The sequence below is a fragment of the Pelobates fuscus genome, chromosome 1, assembly GCF_036172605.1.
Source record: "Pelobates fuscus isolate aPelFus1 chromosome 1, aPelFus1.pri, whole genome shotgun sequence".
Classification (NCBI taxonomy): Eukaryota; Metazoa; Chordata; class Amphibia; order Anura; family Pelobatidae; genus Pelobates; species Pelobates fuscus.
Window position 1 is genome coordinate 233,401,467 of NC_086317.1, and position 15,617 is coordinate 233,417,083.

General features: G+C 42.2%; 1 protein-coding gene across 4 annotated transcripts in view; it reads left to right on the forward strand.

Moving 5' to 3' along the window:
• Positions 1-15,617, forward strand: part of BCAS3 (BCAS3 microtubule associated cell migration factor) — a 1,245,307-nt gene that overhangs the window by 668,934 nt on the left and 560,756 nt on the right. For all 4 annotated transcript variants that reach the window (XM_063455132.1, XM_063455142.1, XM_063455152.1 and 1 more), the window contains one exon: positions 8,142-8,338. In XM_063455132.1, coding sequence (XP_063311202.1) covers positions 8,142-8,338 — 197 coding nt within the window. The remainder of the gene's footprint in view (positions 1-8,141; positions 8,339-15,617) is intronic.

The following is a 15,617-nucleotide window of genomic DNA, read 5'->3' on the forward strand; positions in this document are numbered from 1 at the left end:
GTCCTAAGAGAGTACCTTCACATGTTCGTTCTAGTGTATCTAGACGACATACTCATCTATTCCCCAGACCTAGAGACACATCACGAACATGTGAGAATTGTACTTAAAACCCTGTTACAGAACGGTCTTTACTGTAAACTGGAGAAATGCCAGTTTGACCAAACGGAGATACAATTCCTTGGATACGTTATATCTCCGTCTGGTTTCCAGATGGATCCCCGCAAACTGGAGGCAGTCTTACAGTGGCCATTGCCCAAGGGCCTTAAAGCTACTCAACGCTTTATAGGTTTTGCGAATTACTACCGCAAATTCATAAAGGGATTTTCCTCCGTGATTTCCCCTATAACCAATTTAACAAAAAAAGGAGCAAATTGTATATCTTGGCCCAAAGAAGCAAGAGAGGCATTTGAACGGTTAAAATCTTTATTTTCCTCAGCACCTGTCCTGACCCATCCTGATCCAACCAAACCATTTATCCTAGAGGTAGATGCGTCAGAGACAGGAGTTGGAGCCATTTTGTCTCAGAGAGAAAGTCCTGATACGCCTTTACATCCCTGTGGATTTTACTCTCGCAAACTCACACCTGCCGAGAAGAATTATGACATAGGGAATAGGGAACTTTTGGCCATTGTACTTGCCCTTAAAGAATGGAGGCATCTCTTGGAAGGTTCCAAAGAGCCACTTCTGATCTTTACTGATCATAAGAATTTGGCTTATATTGGGGACGCTAAGAGACTATCCTCTCGTCAGGCTAGATGGTCATTGTTCCTCTCCCTATTCAATTTCGTAATTACATATAGGCCTGGTACTAAAAACACCAAGGCAGATGCACTTTCTAGGCAGTTTGAGACAGAGGAAGCTCCAGAACAAGCGGTATATCCTATTATACCTCCTGAATGCCTCATTGCCACTACAGTTTCCGAAGTGTCTTCTCCACTCCTCGGTGCCATAATAGCAGATCAAACGCAGGCACCTGTGGGAAAGCCTCCGGACAAACTGTATGTGTCTCCTCAGTTCCGAAAGAAGGTACTAGATATGTTCCATGACAACCTCACAGCGGGCCATCCTGGAATCCATAAAACCCTCTCTGCCATCTCCAGTAGATTTTGGTGGCCTGCTCTTAGGAACGATATCAAAGATTACGTTGGGGCATGTCAAATATGTGCCGTTTCTAAAGTACCTCCTAAATCGCCCCCTGGACTGCTACAACCACTGCCCATACCTAGTGCTCCATGGACCCACTTAGCCATGGATTTTATTGTAGATCTACCCAGTTCAAACGGGTTTAATACAGTCCTTATGGTTATCGATAGATTCACAAAGATGGCACATTTTGTCCCACTTAAAAAATTACCATCTGCTCAGGATCTAGTTCAAATATTCTTGAGAGAAATCTTTCGGTTGCACGGTGTACCCAAAAACATAGTATCTGACAGAGGCACCCAGTTTGTCTCTAGGTTCTGGCGTTCCTTCTGTAAACAATTGGGCATCAAACTCTCCTTTTCATCAGCGTATCACCCTCAAACAAATGGAGCAGCAGAGAGGGTGAATCAGTCTTTAGAAGCCTATTTACGTTGCTTTATAAATGCCAATCAGTCTAACTGGTATGAACTCTTACCCATGGCTGAGTTCGCCAGGAACAACGCCACTCATGAATCTTCTAATCATAGTTCATTCTTTGTAAATCAGGGTTTTCACCCCGCTGTTTTTCCTTCTGAATTCTCAGACACGGAAATTCCTGCTTTGAACACCCGTTTAGAATCGATTCATGATACCTGGGATTCCGTCCATTCAGCTCTGCAAAAAGCCTCATTACGAGCAAAGGTCCAAGCTGACAAAAAACGGGGCGCTAATCCTGTCTATCTTCCAGGTGACAGGGTGTGGCTCTCCACAAAACATATCAAGCTCAAGGTCCCGTCCATGAAATTTTGCCCCTCGATACATAGGTCCCTTTCGAGTTACCCAATGTATTAATCCAGTGACCTATTCTTTGGCACTACCGGCTCATATGAGAATTGCAAATACTTTCCATGTGTCTCTGCTCAAGCCCCTTACTTGCAATCGCTACACCAAGTTATCCACTCCTCCTCCGCCCTTGGTAGTAGGTGATCAAGAAGAATATGAAGTCCGTTCTATCATAGACTCCAAGTTATCCAGAGGTGTCTTGTCCTATCTCGTTGACTGGAAGGGTTATGGCCCCGAGGAACGTTGTTGGGTTCCTGCTGACCAGGTCCATGCGCCCCGTCTTATCCGGTCATTTCACGACCGCTTTCCTCTTAAGCCGGGTCCTTCCCGCCCGGTGCGCGGTCTTCGAGTGGGGGGTACTGTTGCGGTCACCGGCCCGCCGAGCCTCACGGCCGTGCCCGACCGGCACGACCGCACCGACTACACGAGCTTACCTGCTCGTCGGCGAGCCTGGAACCGCGCAGTCACTTCTTCCGGGCATCACGCTCGAATCCAATATGGCGCCGACCACGTGGTCGCGTCTATGCATAGCCCCGCCCCCGAGAGTTCAACGCACACGCACGTTTTGGGGTCAGAGGTCGCCCTCTGACCAATCATAGCCTAGAGAGGGGTATTTAAACCCCTAGCTTTTCCCAGAACTTTGCCCTGTCGTGGTTTCAGTTTCCTGGTTTCCCGAGAGTGCTATTTCCGTGTTTCTGATTTCCTGGTATCCTGATCCTTGGCGTTTCCCTGATATTTCTGATCTCTGGTTTCCCTGACTTGGCTTGTTTTATCGGTATTGAGTATTTTCTGGCTTCCTTGACCTCGGCTTTCCCTTTGACCATTCTCTGTCTCTAGCGTATTAGTCCGGCCATTCTAAGGTCCGGTTTACGCTCTATCCTGTTATTTTCCTTTTCTTACTTATGTATATATTTACATAGTTTCTGCGTGCTGGACCACATAGTTAGCCGTGACACTATCCTTACAATAAAGTGACAAGGCTGCCATTGATACATTACTTTGTATTCCAACAGGCAATGCTTATATCAGATCCATATCTTTAGTGAAAATTATAAGGGAACGTAATCATGTAATATGATGTGCTCATGGTGACTAACTTTACTTTACATGTATGTTGCTCTTTTCTCACTTGCCTTGACAAAAGCATGGGAGAAGCTTTGCGTAAATGGTATTCAGTCCACGATCTTAAAACAAAAACTTAAACAACAGGTTCTAGGTGTTCGATAGGTACAACTCTTGGAGTCCTAAGGTGTTAATAACCTGATGTAATATTGACCACGTTTTGCACATTTGCCTTTAACTTTTTGCCATGTTATACACCTGTGCTTTAGTTATATAGGTTAGAACTCGAGTAGTCATCTGTACCTATTCTACCACCATGATTTCTGTCTGGTTAGCTAGTATGTGCTTGTCTGTCTGGAGCTGGAAGTTCCACAGGATCTTATCCCTGGCATTCTCCCCTTTACCCCTCTATAGCACCTTCCATCTGGACGTAGGCAGGCCCAGCCCATATTCTGTGCAGATGTTTCCGTACGCAAACCCAGCAATTTGGTTGTGCCTCTCAGTGTATTCTTTCCCTGCTAAAATATATAATATTCGTTACTATGTGATTTACCTCTTTGCACAGTCTGCGTCTTGGGTCCTGTCTGTTGTGGTAGACCTCTGCTTCTATTGATCTGGTGCTGGGTCCCTGTTCCTGTGTGGATAGGATTAGTATCTCAGTGCTATCTTTTACTCCTGCTTTTTCTAGGATTTTGTAAAGTGAGAAACATCCACTATCTGCCAATGATTCATATCATGGAGGAGTTTGTTTTGGAACCTCCTCCTTACTGGCATCTTCTGTATGATGTTGTGTAAGGCAATCCCTTAGCATTACATCTTTAGTAACTATCTTTGTGTTATACTTGTGGACGCTCGGTTCTTGTGGCCTTGATACTCATTAGGCACCAACCTCCTTCACTGTGGCTGGTGTAAACTGTCTGATTATTAGATTTTGTATGGAATCCACCATGCATCCTGATTAGTTTCTTGGTTATTTTGTTATCCATGGTTTACAGCTTTTCGCTTTGGCCAGGTTATTAGCCCAGCTGTACACCTGATGACTTGAAAGGCATATGTATTGATCGTGTGGATCTTTCTGTTGCCATTGAGCTGTTATTTCAGTACTGCCTCTCTATAGATACTTGGAACGTGCTATCTTCCTTGATTCTCTTCCTCGTGGATATCATGTATTTGTGATACTCCCAGATACTTGTAGCTATTCTCTACATCTCCTTTTTTGCCTTCTGATACTTAAACTCATTCACTCCTGACATCTTTCATTTTTTGCTATCATCAACCCACACTTATCTAGTCCAAATGACATTTGATGTGCTTTCTGTAATAGGTATTGATTTAAATAGATATATTCAGGAAAGATGTGTAATTTTTCTGACACAAATTACTCCTTTCTTGTAGCATTATTTTATTATATGTTGTGTTAAAGGCACACTCCAGGCTGGAATTTACACTTCTTTGTTTTATGCATTGAACAGAGAATGCCTTTTTAAAAAGAAAAAAAAAAGAATTACCAATCCAAAATAAGTATTACCTCACTTTAGGTTGTATCAGCAGGCTCTTATTCTCGTCTGTTGAGTTTGAACTGTTGGACACGTTTCCCCCAGCATTGCAAGGGTTAAAGTTTATGAGAGACTGATACACAAAACACAGATGCTTATTTAGGCCAATAGCTATAAAGGCAAAAATTTGTGTTGGTACTTCAAGTGTCAAATGTCACTTTGACATAACACTCCAGACAAATCCATTGATAAATGAAGGGTTATGGAGACTCCCATTGTTCAAATGTTTGTATGGCATGTAGCGTACAAATGAGGGTCGGGGGGCAGTCCACCTCGGGTGACAGACGAGAATCACTCTTTGTAACAGGACCAGGATAGAAGAACTTAAAATCCAGGTGGCTAGAGGGTATGGGGAAATGTGAGATTTACCACCCTGAACCTTCGTGGGTGCCACCATCTTATTCCTGTTGCTCCTCTTTAGCTCCTGGCGCTTCAGCTGCCAGGAGCCGACATCACTGCTGTACTCTTGCGCATTTGAATTATATGGAGCATCTAACAAGACCATGTTATACTCAATAGGAAGCTAATTTCTCTGCAGCCATCACTGGTGGTAATGGGGGAAATTACAAGCTTAACGGCGGTAGCTCCACTCAGTGTCAATCACTTTCAGATGGAGCAAAAGTACTGAGACAAAGTACAAAGCCTTTTGAGCACAACTAAATATATAGACACATACAAATTCATGAAACGTTCTTCTATAAAAGGGGAACTTGTATTTGCAATCATTTTCTTTTCAATATATAATAATGTGGTTTAAAATAACATAGATGTAATTTTTGTGATAGTGTGCAAATCCTCGCTCATTTCTGTTTACTTCCTAAAATAATATTTATTAAAATCTGGTGCTATAGTTATGAATTTCTTTGTTTTTCTTAATAAAAAAGTCTCTAACAAGTTTCAAAATATTTGCTCAGCTGCATAAGACTAATAGAAAAAAAAAAAGAAAAGAGGATTAGATATAAAATAAACCTTATAGAGCCACAAGGGTAGTATAAAAAAAAAAAAAAACTGAAAACTAAGGAGAATTATAATTTTTTTGGCAATCTTTATTTTTGTTGGTATTTTATATTTTCCATCAGTATGCATTGTAACTACAAGTCAGCTTTTGAGCAAAATGTTCAAATGCTTCTCATCAACAAGCCTGTAGGTTGTACATACGTCATTGACAAACAAAAGTAAGCCTTCATGTTTATATAGTTACAAGTATAAAGGTAATGCAGAGATTGGTTTAACAATTGTACAGTTATAGCTAAACATGTCATCGCCCATTAACTAACAGTGGATTGAGTACACAACCGTAACTTTGCAGCTCAGGGCTGCTGCACAGGGGTGTATACCTGTATTATTGATGAGTTATTGCTGGGTAATCAGTGTGGGGAGGGAGGTCTGTCTTAGTCAAGGGGTGGGGTACAGCAGGCAGTGAACCATATGCATCAGTCAGGTCAGATCGTAGGGGGCTAGGGCGGCGGTATGGTAGAAGAGGCAGGAGGAACAGCGAGTGGTGGTAGAAGGAAGAGAGGAGGTAAAAATAAAAGTAAAAGAGAGAAAAAATAAATCTTAATTTAGGTGCTTGAGTTATCCGCGACAATGTTAATCAGTCATGGGGCCCATGTCTGGGTACACCTGACGGAACGACCCTGTAGGGCTGCTGTCATTGATTCCATGGCATAGATTTCTCCCACCTTATCAACCCATTGCTGGAAGGTTGGCACACCCGTCTGTTTCCAATACATGGGTATCAGGGACTTTGCCGCTCTCAGCAGGTGTTTTGTCAAAGACTTCTTGTAGGATTTCAATGTCATACTTGTATGATGCAATAGCATTGGCAGAGGCTGGAGGGGCAGGTCTGGGTCTGAGATCTCCCTAATTTTAGAGTTCACCATTGTCCAGAAAGGGGAGATGCCAGACGTGGAGCATCGTGCCAGTGTCTGATCTGCATCTCCAACATTCCTTCGTGTTACCCGCATTCATGCGGTGTAGGACGTCAGCAATTTAAAGCTCATCTCCTGGAATTTCAAGCTAATTGAGCTTTTGTGTGTGAATATTAATATTTTGTTCCATTCCTGCTCAGTCAATGTCCCTCCAGTTTCCTTTTCCCATCTAGCAATGAACCTGGGGGGCAGTATTTTTCCACCAGACAAGAGCATTGCGTACAGTACAGAGATCCCCCTCCCGACATTTCACCTGGCAGTGCATAACGTCTCGAAGTGTGGAAATGGTGTTTAGTAGCTGAGGTGGAGTAGTAGGTCTTAATTTGGTGGTAATGAAATCTATCTAGACCAGTTGGGGTGGTGTCAGGGAGCATTTTCGTCAAGGTTTTAAGTTTTCCGCTGCCGCACCATTGGCGCACGTAGATCCAGAATGAAGAGCATAACTATTGTGTTTTACAAATACTGTTTTATCAAGAAACCAGTCGGGATACCATGATACAAGGAGTACAGAAAGGACTAATGCCGTTATCCAGCTCATACTAGATGCTTAATTATAGACATTATAGGTTAAATGTGCATCGCTTACTCCATTTAGATTCCAACATAGTAGCTAAACATTGGCAAGTGACAGTGGCAACTCTAGGAACAATATACAAGGAGCACATAATACCAAAATTATAAGCTGGGGTGGGTTGCTAATAATTTCCACTGGTGGGACAACAGCATGCTATGCATGCAGCTGTCAGACACCAAATTTGCAAAAAAAAAATCATAATAGCCACCTGAAATTCTTGTCTGGACTGGCTAATGAAATCCCGATGATGTTGCTGAAGGTGAGGTTACATCTCCAGCAACAGAGTGGTGAATCGCCATATGTTCAGCATTTTATTTCAGTTGTTCAATAGAGAACTCCCTCAATTGCTATCCTTATGTGATATTGCCATTTTTAAGGATACCAAATTAGGAAGCTACCTACTAAGCAGGTGTGTTTGTATATCCTGTAGACTATAAGCTTGTTTGAGCAAGCTTCTCTTCAACCTATCTTTCCTGTAAGTTTTTTTTTTTTTTTTATTGTAATATTTATAGTTAAACCCTCCACCCCCTTATAATATTGTAAATTGCTACAGAATCTGTTGGCGCTATATGAATTGCAATAATAATAATATATATGTGATTATGCACACACACACACACACACACATAATCATTGATATACAAACACAAATAGACACATCGCTACATGCACACAATATCAGCTACAAAAAACATAGTCACACGTATACATACACAAGCATAGACATATCGACACACATAATCACAGTCATGCACAAATAATAGTACCTATATGAAATTCTATTTTACGGGGTACAGAAATTAAGCCATCCATGATTGTAAACCAGACATGTACTTATTAAACTTTTGTATAAAATGTTATTTGATGGAACCTTTTCATGTGTAGGAATCTAGAATTAGCATTTTTTTTTTTTTTTGTCATAGAAGGACTCTGACCCAGTTCTCACCTTCTAACAAACATTTCCTCTTCAATTGTATTTAATTGTGAAAGTCCTGTAACTTAAGAAGCAAATAGCATCTGCATGTTCTAAGAATGTATTTGTTGCTTTTCTAGGTGGAAATAGTGACTCACACTGGTCCTCATAGACGGTTATGGATGGGGCCTCAGTTCCAATTTAAAACTATCCATCCCTCTGGACAAACAACAGTGATTTCTTCTAGTTCCTCAGTACTTCACTCACATGGCCCGAGTGATACTCCACAACCACTGCTAGATTTCGACACAGATGACCTTGATTTGAACAGTCTAAGGTAAATAGCAAAATACAAGCTGTTACATATTACAGGTATGTGAGTCCTAATGTTTGAAGGAACACTCAAAGGACCATAAACACGACAGCTCTTTGTAATGGCTAATGTGCCAAAAATATTTCAGTCAATACTTCTTTCCATTTGTGCCAATGCATTTTTGATAAGCTTGAGCTGGGCCATCTCTGCACCTAAATACAGACCTGTCACCCGTCTCTTGGATATCACAGAATGTTCGTGTTATCTTTCATGGCAATGATGGATTGTAAATGCTTTTGAGGAGCAGAGCTTTAGGTGCTAGGAAACCCCTCCTCCCCCCACCCACCCCTCACCTCACCCTATGAAAGAAAATGCTCATTAGATTGTATGGGAAGTAGTATAAAATATATGGTGAGAGCACACACAAAAAGTAAATATTACCCTTATGTTCAGTAAAATCCTGTAAATATAAAATCAGGAAAAAGACATAGGGTAATAACGTCAAATATTAATCTAAAATAGTGTATAATTGGTCACACTCACATATTACTGAGTCACTTAAAAGCTGACTCAGACTAGAAGCCTTGAATGGATAAGGAGTAGTGATGACTGGAATCCAAAAGCCGACTGCAAATTTGTTCCTTCTTTAAAATACCCAGGATGCAGGTTCTTTTAAAAGGTTTTATTAAAATAAAGCAGCAACGATTGATAAAATACAACAGTCTGGCTCTCCATACACTGACACGTTTCAGCCGAAGCTTTTCTCAAAGTGTTGTTACTGAGTAAACTAGCAGAAGCCAAACACAGAGAGATGGATGCAGGTCTTCAGGAAGTAATAAATCTTTTTTTAACATACCGATCAGGTCTCAGATGAACTCCTGTTCCCAAAAGATCTGAGAGAACAACACATGGTGTACATTCCATATATAGCACTATAACTCCTCCCATTAATAGCTACACCCACATATACCTTTAACCAATCAATGAGCAGAATATAGCCTTGTACATCTGGTCAAACCACATGGCCCATCCAAGACAAAGGAAATAAGTGCAATTTCAGTTCCTGCATTCCTGCACATGCTCAGTACATTGATGACAGTATCCTAGCTACGTGTAGCTAACTAACTGACACAACATACACATATGCCACATGTAAATCTTGGCCTACTAAATTTACATTCATTGAAATTCCACCACATTCCCCCCTTTGATGCCTCTGATACAAATTATTCCAGATGCATCACCAATCACAGTTTTACCTACATCTCTTAAGTAGCCATTGAACCAGAGTAGACCTTGTAAGCATCTTAAAAACTCCTTCAACATTCCTCATCCTGAATATATTCTCTTTGGGCTAGGGGATCATATCTATAGACAGCCATTACATGAGCCGCTGTCTTTCTCTCTGTAGTACTCTCTATAATACTATGTAAGGATCTCACCACTAATGGAATTAGACAGGGCAGAAAAAGACATAAGAATATGATAAACACTACTCCTCCTACTAACGCCTTAATTCCTCCAAGCTGCTCATACCAGCTTCCAAACCAACTATTAGGATTATACCCATTCCAGACCTGAGTCGGTACATGCACAAGATTAACCATGTGACTAGTAAGATCAGCCACTGCCTGACCTTTATCATCTATATGCAAACGACAGTTGCTAAGGTTAAACTTTCCGTAGACACCTCCTTCCACTGCTAATAGATAATCTAAATCTATTTTGATAGATGGCTGATCTCATCCTGGTATTTTGCTTAGCTAGAAGATTAAGTGCTTGAGCTGTCTCATTAGTAATAATCTCAACCACTGCCTGTAGTCTAATAATGCGGTTGAGCATATATATCGGAGTTCTGTATCCATAAGTGCCATCTTCTGCCCAAGTAGCAGGTCCATAATAATTAATAATAAGTTGAGGGGGCCACTCATCATCTTCCCAACTACCTATATTCAAGGATGCTCTCTTCCTTTTATGATTTAAATCGTAAACCTTAACTCCCAAGGTCTCTCCTGTCTCAATTGGCAAGAAGAAGAAGGATGGTTTGAGCATACCTAATACACATGCCCCTTCCCAATCTTGTGGTAACTCCGAATAAGCTTTCTTACCACAGATCCAGTATAAATTTGCTGGGGATTTCCAACTAGATGTAGCAGATAAGTCAAACCATACCTCCTTTAAATGAGTGTGATTGGCAAACGGATTAGTAGGCTCCGAGACATTTGAAGCTGACCACCAAGTAGTATTTTTAGTATTAACATTATAGGCTTTTTGTCCCAAGCAAGTTAGCTCACCTACAGACGTGTTATACATTGTCCCTTTCCTGGCTATACAAACATGACCTATAATGGAGGTTTTTAACCGCCATTCCGATTTACTTCTAGTACTTACTTGATGATCAGACTGAAAAGGTATCTGTTGTTCATATGTCTCAGAGCCAGGGTACCATATTTCCTTTGCCTCCCATGGCCACTGGTCTCCCATATTAGTACCTCCACACACATAGCAATTAGTTACATTAAGACTACCCGCAATACTCTCAGCAAAATCAATAAATAGGTTCTTAACATTAAGGAGAATTTTATCCTCAACACTCATCTCCTCATAAAAGGAATGGAAAACCTGATGAGTTTGAGTTGCCACTGTCTCAGTTTCAAGACCTACATATATTATTGTTCCTGGATCTACTCCTGTGCCATGTATTTGGAACCCAAAAATATTTCCAAATTTGTCAATAAAATGCTTGGCATTAGAGATGGTCATATTGACCGGATTACATTCCATAGATTTACAGTATGGTGTGGTAGACAACCTTTGGATAATCATATCTTGATCCACTGTTTTTCCCCAGGTTGCCCACCCTACACAAGACCAATAGGGACAAAAATTATAATCTCTATTTGGGCAATCAGGATCAGTAGATCTTTTACTGGGACATAAGTATTTATCATTAAACCCATAAATTTGTTCCCATTTAAGATTACCACATACATTCCAAGGTTTTCTACTACCAGAAATCGCCTTACATGCATCAAATAGCAGAACACCAGTAGAATGTATGGTATTTATCACAGTCCTATTTATCAAAGTTCCCTGGGAATTACTATTCCTAATTACCAACCAAATTGTACGGGGTTGGAATTGGGGATCGAAGCATTTAGACTCTCCTGTTATTGGCTTGCACACACTATAATCAATATCTAAATATCTACATTTAGATACAGCTCCCTTACATTCATACTGTAAGTGCCAGATGAGAGTTTGGGATATTTGGTTACCTGTTTTAGTAGTCTTAATGCAACTATCGCAATTCGGTATGTCTGTACTCTTACCTTCCTGAAAAATCACACAAATACCTAAACACACAATATAACACATAATTTCAAAATTCCTAATTTTTCTTCGACCGTGCGACGGCACCTCAGCTTCCCGTTTGTGAGGGCTGCAAGGATGTTGTTCTTCTGATCCTCACTTTCCTTCACAAAGATCCCTTCGAGACACTCTGGCTATGACACGTAGGCAGGTGGTCAGGCTTTATTATGGCCATCAAAACACCTACTAGTTGATATCTGTTGTTGTTCTAAATGTCCCAATATCTCCTCGTCACTCCGACTGAGTTGCATGCTTCAACCGGATCTTGCAATGATTCTCAGGATCTGGGATAGTTAGCCAAGAGTCTGATGCTGGTTTAACCCTAGAATGATGAATCCACTGAGTCACCTCTGCCACCTTTACAGCTGTTGGGGTAGATAAAAGAACAACATAAGGACCCCTCCACTTTGGACCTAATGGAACAATATTCCATTCTTTTATCCACACTTGATCTCCTGGTTGATAGGAATGAACAGGTGGATATATGTTCACAGGTAACCTATCGCACTTCCTCCATAGTTTTACCCAACTCTACAACCTGCTGCCGAGTAATTCCTTCACCCAACTGATTTAAGTTCCCCCTTAGATTACTTAGTATGGGAGGTGGACGCCCATACATAATTTCAAAGGGAGACAAACCCATCCTTCTGGTAGGCGTACTACGTATTCGCAACAGAGCTATTGGCAAAAGGACATTCCACTTGAGCTGAGTTTCCTGACACATTTTAGCCAACTGGGTTTTTATTGTTCTGTTCATCCTTTCCACCTTTCCAGAACTCGGAGGTCTATAGGCTGTATGAAGTTTCCACTTGATACCAAGCACATGAGTTAGTTGTTGCAAACACTGATGAATAAAGGCTGGGCCATTATCTGATCCTATAGAACACGGAAGTCCATATCTGGGTATAACTTCTTGCAACAGAAATCATACAACTTCTCCTGCCTTTTCTGTACGAGTTGGACAAGCTTCTACCCAGCCTGAGTAGGTGCACACAGCTACCAACAAATAACGAATTCCCCCAGATTTAGGCATCACAATGTAATCTATTTGCAAATCTGACATTAAGAGTCCTCCCATATATTGAACTCCAGGGGGGTTGACAGGGCCTTGTCTTGCATTATTTTGGGCACACAAAACAGATCTCCGAACTATGGCTTGAGTCAGACTAGATAACCTTGGTATATAGAAATGTTTCCTTAGAGATTCTTCCATACTATCTCTTCCAGTATGTGTACCATTATGGAAGTTTTGAACAATCTCTATAGCCAGAGATGTCAGAATAACTATTCTTCCATCTTCTAACTGATACCAGTTATTCTCCAGATATTTCCCAGCTTCAGTCTTCAACCACTCCATCTCTTGGGTTGTATATATTGGAGTCCATTGAGACAGAGGTGCTGGTACAAGGGCTGCGACATATCCCACATATTCCTCTTGCCCAGATTCAGCGACATGTTTTGCTGCATGGTCGGCCATGCGATTTCCTTTGATGACATCACTATCACCCCTCAGATGTGCTCTACAGTGTATAATACCGACTTCCTTCGGTTCCCGTACCGCCTCTAACAGTTGTATTTCAGCCGCATAATTGATCTCTTTTCCTTCCGAATTCAGCAATCCCTTTCTTTATACAATGCTCCATGTGCATGGGTGGTTAGAAAAGCATACTTCGAATCAGTGTAGATATTCACTCTCAGCCCTTCAGCTAATTGCAAAGCCCTGGTTAATGCAATCAGTTCCGCCTTCTGTGCTGATGTCCCTTTTGACAGTGGCCGTGCTTCTATCACCTTATCTATAGTCGTTACCGCATATCCTGCATAACGTACACCTTCCTTCACATAACTACTACCATCAGTATAATACTGTATGTCTGGATTCTGGATGGGAAAATCATGAAGATCAGGCCTGCTTGAAAACACTTCATCCATTATCTAAAAACAATCATGTTGACTTTCAGTAGTCTGAGGCAAAAGGGTAGCTTGATTAATTCAATTGTTGACGGTTTTGAGGTGTACTCTTGGATTTTCACACAACATAGCCTGATATTTGGTCATTCGACTGTTGTACAAGAGGGTCTGTACTGCATGAGGTACTCTCACATAGAGTGTCAGGATCCCGCGGGCGGCTTCGAGGGGAGGCTGCAGTCCGCTCGCTGGGCGGCATCCTCTCAGTCTCAGATGCCGCCCGCGTCCTCCTCTCCGTCCCCCAGTGGCAGCATGCATGACGCTGAACGCTGGGGGACCGCCCACTATTATACACGCCACGGTCAGCCACCTGACCCGGCGTTAAAGACACAGTATGACAATCACAGTGGGAGACATAGAAATCTCCCACGTGTGATTGTTAATTCTGATTGGAAGTTATCCAATCAGAATTAACCACAGGGTTTAAATACTTACCTTCCCTGTTCCTCCCTGGCCTGTTGTGGTCTTTGCTTTATAGTATTGATTCTGAACGTGTGCTTTCTGGTTACGTACTCTCTGGCTTGTTATACTGACTTTGTGACTTTCTCCTAGCCTTTGACCTCGTCTTGTTTCTCATTATTCTGTTTTCTGGTTCCCCTTACTCGGCTTGTCTCCTGTGTGTGTGTTAGCGTGTTGGGTTCCCCGAATCGTGACATTACAACAGGGCCATAATGGAACCTGCTGACATACCACAGCTCCTAGTTAATCAGGAGGCTAGAATGGATGGCTTGGACCACTGTATGGATCAGTTTGCTCAAGCTTTGCAAACCATACTGGCTCGTACTGCACACTTGCAGCCTGCCGTTCAGGAGGCTGCTGCTGCTGCTGCTGTGCCCGAGCCCATTCCCACTCCGGTACCCGTTCCTGCTCATGTAGTGCATATGACGCTGCCACAACGGTGACCCAACATTGTGTCGTGGTTTCCTCAACCAAATCGACATCCATTTGGTGATGAATCCACGTTCCTATCCCACTGACAGATCTAAAATAGCCTTTTTGATAAACCACTTGTCAGGGAGAGCTTTAGCATGGGCTAATCCCATGTGGGAGAATGCTTCCCCAATGTCCTTTGCAGACTTTTTGACCGCTTTCAAACGCACATTTGATCAACCCGGTAGGGTTGCTTCTGCTGGCAAAGCTCTGCTTAGGGTACGACAGGGTAATAGATCTGTAGCGGATTACACTATCGAATTCCGCACTCTAGCAGCTGAAGTGGTTTGGAACAATGACGCCCTCGTAACAGCCTTTCAGGAGGGTTTGGCCGCTTACATACTGGATGAACTAGCATCCAGGGAATTGCCTGTTCTTTTGGATGACGTTATAGATTATGTAATCCTTATTGATAACCGTATTAGAGAGAGGTGTAGTCAAAGACGGCTGGATATACGGGTGTTACCTGCTCTACCCAGTACTGCATTACTAGCACTACCCGCTCCTAGGCCACCATCCCCTGAACCCATGCAATTGGGCGCTACAGGGTTAACTGAGGCTGAAAGAGCGTACCGTAGAAGGGAGGGGTTATGCCTTTATTGTGGAAAGAGGGGGCACCACTGTAATGCCTGCCCTAAGGTACAGGGAAACTACAGCACCTAAGGCCTAGAGAGGGGTCGGCCTCGGGTGTTATGACTTTGTCCCCTCATGTGTCCATCTCCAGACCTTTTATTACGGTTTCTCTTTTGGTAAATAAAACCACCATAACAACTAAAGCCTTGATCGATTCAGGTGCGGCAGACAACCTTATGGATGAGAACTTTGCCAAAACCGCAACCTTGACTTTGATCCAAAAGGCCACACCCTTGGCCGTTGAGGCCATAGATGGTAGACCGCTTGAGAAACCTCTGGTAACCCATGAAACCCAAGAAATCATTATGTCTGTGGGTGCTTTGCACAAGGAAAGGTTAACCTTCCAAATAATTGACTCCCCTACTGCCTCCATCGTTCTGGATTTTCCCTGGTTAGTTAAGCA